The 1,379-nt window shown below is 47.7% G+C and overlaps 1 protein-coding gene across 1 annotated transcript; it reads left to right on the forward strand.

Moving 5' to 3' along the window:
- Window positions 1-378: 378 nt before the first annotated feature.
- Window positions 379-1,379, forward strand: LOC106338096 (the record flags this gene model as incomplete). Its single annotated transcript, XM_013777153.1, is given in 2 exon segments — window positions 379-567; window positions 611-1,379. Coding segments are annotated over 2 exon segments (958 nt in total), but the record flags the coding sequence as incomplete, so codon positions are not given.

The raw sequence follows: 1,379 nt of genomic DNA on the forward strand, positions 1-1,379 counted from the left end.
GACTTTCAAATATTTATATATGGATATTTCAGATATTTGTACTTATCGAATTATTTTTACTATTTCGAAAGTGACGGGTGTCACATTTTGGTATCAGAGCTATTTATTAATCGTAATATTTTATTATGTAAATCGGGGTGCAACATTTTGGTATCAGAGCGGGTTCCGTCCCGGCTCCGACCCGAGATGGCGATTTTGGAGACCTTGGTTTATTCGGTTTTATTCGGTTTAAACGATTTTAGACGATTTCAAAATATTTTCGGGGATTTGGGAATTTTGAAAATGAAAATAAATAGCACCTTTCCGTTTGGTATCACTCCTTAAATGTTGGTATCCAGAGTTTGGCAGAAGTTAAATTTTTTCTCGCTTTCCTTTCAGATGGCGCCCAGGAAGAGAGTTGTTCGTACTCAGACCGCCAGAGTTGCTAGAGAGGCTGAGGATGAGCATGTCCAGCCTGCAGTTCCACAGCAGGCGGCTCCGCCTATTGATCAGGATGCTCTGAGACAGATGGTTCAGGATGCGGCTAGGCAGGCTGCACAGGAGGCAGTCCAGCAAGCTGCCCAGGAGGCTGCCCGAGTAGCTGCTCAGGAGGTTGCCAGATGGTCCTCAGATTCACATGCAGCAGGCTCCACCAGTTCAGGTTCAGCATTATCATCAGGTTCCACATCAGCCGGCTCCAGTCCAGCAGTACCCTCAGGTTCCTGTTCAGCCGGTTCCAGGAGTTTTTCAGGTTCCACCGCCGCCACCTGCTTTCCCAGTTCAGGTGCCCGAGGTTGATGAGACATTTATCAGGGTGTTGGGACAGATGAAGTATGTGAGTTTGGAGCATTTCACTGGAACGACGGAACCTACAGTTGCTCACGATTGGAAGCACAATTTGGATAAGTGTTTGAAGACCATCTCGTGCCCACCAAGGCTCAAGCTAAACATCGCTGAGTTGTATTTGCGCGGAGATGCATCAATCTGGTGGGATGGAGTGAGATTGATGCACCGTGGCGAGCTGACATATGATGATTTTCTTTACGCGTTCAACAAGAAGTATTTTCCGAGGGAAGCTTTGCATGAGAAGAAGAATGATTTCGAGCATTTGAGGCAGGGTGCAAAGTTTGTCAAGGAGTATGAGCGGGAGTTTAACCAACTCCGCAGATTTGTGGGTAACAACATAGATGAGGAGGATCTGATCAGGAGGTTCTTAGATGGGATGCGAGTAGAGCTTCGTGGTAGGTGCAGTGTGGTTACCTACACCAGTTTGGAGGATCTGGTAGAGAAGGCGGCTGTGCAGGAGAAATGTATGGGTGAGGAGCAGAAGTTCTCCAAAGCAGTTCAGCCTAAGGCAGGAGGGGCTTCGGGGTCGCAGAAGAGGCCTTGGGAGCAGACTG

Source organism: Brassica oleracea, chromosome C1 (assembly GCF_000695525.1).
Source record: "Brassica oleracea var. oleracea cultivar TO1000 chromosome C1, BOL, whole genome shotgun sequence".
NCBI lineage: Eukaryota > Viridiplantae > Streptophyta > Magnoliopsida > Brassicales > Brassicaceae > Brassica > Brassica oleracea.